The following is a 2,806-nucleotide window of genomic DNA, read 5'->3' as shown; positions in this document are numbered from 1 at the left end:
AAAAAAGAGGCGGGGCATGTCCTTTAATGTTTAAAAGAGTTTAATAACAAACTGAATTGATATAAACATTTGATTTTATCTAATGTGTCTGACTTACAAGCTATACGGCAATACCAAATTGTGGACAGTGGTCCAAAAAGTTAGTGTCAACCCCTGTCGTATGCATGCTACTTAGATACAAGCATTCTCTTCCAACACATTATCATTTTAATTTGTTATTAACACGATTTTGAGTGTACTACATACATGTCTTTCTTATATTGTCAGATACACATGGATTCATACACAACAGAAAAAACATTCACGTTGGAAGTCTGTGGTGTTGATTTGTCTCAGAAATCAGAAATAAAGCATCACCCGATAAGACATACAGAAGAGGAGACTTACACGTGTGAGATTTGTAATGCTGTTTTTTCACAAAAAAGTAATTTACTTACCCATATGGTAACACACACAAAACAGAAGCCCTACAAGTGCGAGATATGTGATGCTACTTTTGCACGGAAGTGGAATTTAAAAGCACATATAAAAATCCACACAGGAGAAAAGCCATACAAGTGTGAGTTATGTGATGCTGCTTTTTGTCAGAAAAAGGAATTACAAACACATGTAAGAAAACACACTGGAGAGAAGCCTTACCAATGTGGGTTTTGTGAAGCTGCTTTCTCTCATCGAACTACTTTACTTCATCATATAAGAATACATAAAGGAGAGAAGCCATACAAGTGTGAGATATGTGATGCTGCTTTCTCCCAGAAAAGTGGGTTACATTCACACTTAAGAATTCACACTGGAGAGAAGCCATACAAGTGTGAGATATGTAATGCTGCTTTCTCTCTGAAGCATCATTTACAAAGACATATAAGAATACACACGGGAGAAAAGCCATATGAATGTGGTATATGTGAAGGTGCTTTCTCTCATCGAAGTACTTTACTTGAACATATTAGAATACACAAAGGAGAGAAGCCATATAAGTGTGAGATATGTGATGCTGCTTTCTCCCAGAAAAGTGGGTTACATTCACATTTAAGAATACACACTGGAGAGAAGCCATACAAATGTGAGTTTTGTGATGCTGCTTTCACACAGAAGAGTGGGTTACAGCCACATGTAAGAAAGCACACAGGCGAGAAGCCATACAAGTGTGAGTTATGTGATGCTGCTTTTTCCCAGAACAGAGGGTTACAGGTACATATAAGAAAACACATAGGAGAGAAGCCATATAAGTGTGGGATATGTGATGCTGACTTTTCTCGGAAATATCAGTTACAAACACATATGATATTACACACAAGAAGCCATACAAGTACTAACAAATGCGATACAGATGATTTTATGCTAAGCATGTAAGGTCTTAGGGACTAAATGCATACATGTCCGAAGAAAATTTGGATATACATGTCTTGCTGATATCACTCATGCAATTTATAAAAATTACACACGATAATGCATACAGAGGGGAAGCCATGTATGTTTGAATCTGTGATGCTTGTTCCTCTAAATAAGGTATTTTACAGAAACATATACATTTAAGATGCCTCATACATGTGTGACCTATGTGATGTTGCTTCTTCAGAGAAAATTTGTTCACGGAAACATTAAGAATACACACAGTAGATATTATATTTCAGTGTAAAAGATGTTGTGATGATTTCTCCTAAGTAAACTACGACCTCATATATCAGACGTCTCTCTGAAACGCTAACACATTTATATTTGTGTATAAGAGACACATGTGAAGCGGCAATTTACTAAATCCTACCCAGGGCATATGCGTCATATGAGAGGTCTCTCAGAGATAAATATATCAGAGATCTGATATATTTGTGTGATTCATAATATTGTTATTCAGGTTTATTCCTAACTGTGGTTCTTTTATATGTTTCATCCTTTCTTACTTATATATATATGCGTCTTATATTACAATGTTTTAGCAGTTTTAATTGACCCAAGTATTACATGCTTTACCATTGCTAAACAACGCGCTGCTGATTGAATTTGCCCAAACAATTTTACATCTAGTGATACAATGTATCTACATGTATATTGAAATATATGTTTCGCTGGTTTTATTTGTGTTATATATAATATTGTATTTCAAATGAAATCCAAACTGTAACTACGGTTCTTTCATATGTTTTATCGTTTCTAATGATAAATCGTATTAAGTAGTTGAGTTTTTAATCGTGTAAAATGCATTTTAAACCTTTTGTTGTAAACTGCGCGAACTACATGTACATATAGATTCATGCATTTGGCACTTTATGTAACAAAATATTTTTTATATATATCCATCTTCTGTTATTCAAGTTGGGGTTTTAACTCTTTATTTCACCCGGAACATTGTAGATGTTGAATGTATGTTTAAATCTTGTCAGACAAATATCAGTAATACTGTATTTATGTAGGTTAACATATGAGTGACCCATTTCAGTATTTGTAGACTATGTTATATCTGAACATTTAATTAAATGAATCATTTCTAGCTTGACTATATTTATGTATTATTCAACGTCAAGGTACTAAGTGACAGGCCGTATTGATGAAGGGAAAACGTAACAATATGAATGAATAAAGAGGCCTATACTACACGCCCAAGCGTCGGCGTCAGTGTCGGCATCGGTGTAGGCGCCGGAGGCCGGTTAAGCTTTCGGTTAACTTGAGATTTTCATTTCAGCCTAATACCCTTTATTCAATTTTGAACTCAATATTTTACACAGTTTTTCAGGGTCATTATCACATAATAAGGCTATATTACTCCATATTATCCTAAGGTACTTTATACAATTTATGGCCCCAGATT

The 2,806-nt window shown here is 34.7% G+C and overlaps 1 protein-coding gene across 1 annotated transcript; it reads left to right on the top strand.

The window, feature by feature from the left end:
- The first annotated feature begins 286 nt into the window (after positions 1-286).
- Positions 287-2,470, top strand: LOC128221989 (zinc finger protein 239-like). Its single transcript, XM_052930718.1, has one exon. The coding sequence runs from the start codon at positions 442-444 to the stop codon at positions 1,351-1,353; it is 912 nt and encodes a 303-aa protein (XP_052786678.1). The 5' UTR covers positions 287-441; the 3' UTR covers positions 1,354-2,470.
- Positions 2,471-2,806: the final 336 nt, after the last annotated feature.

The sequence above is a fragment of the Mya arenaria genome, chromosome 16 (genome assembly GCF_026914265.1).
Source record: "Mya arenaria isolate MELC-2E11 chromosome 16, ASM2691426v1".
Taxonomy (NCBI): Eukaryota; Metazoa; Mollusca; class Bivalvia; order Myida; family Myidae; genus Mya; species Mya arenaria.
This window is presented reverse-complemented; position numbering and strand designations above follow the sequence as displayed.

Excerpts from the sequence above, each read along its gene's own strand:
- LOC128221989 (XM_052930718.1), top strand. The coding sequence starts at position 442 with ATGGTAACACACACAAAACAGAAGCCCTACAAGTGCGAGATATGTGAT.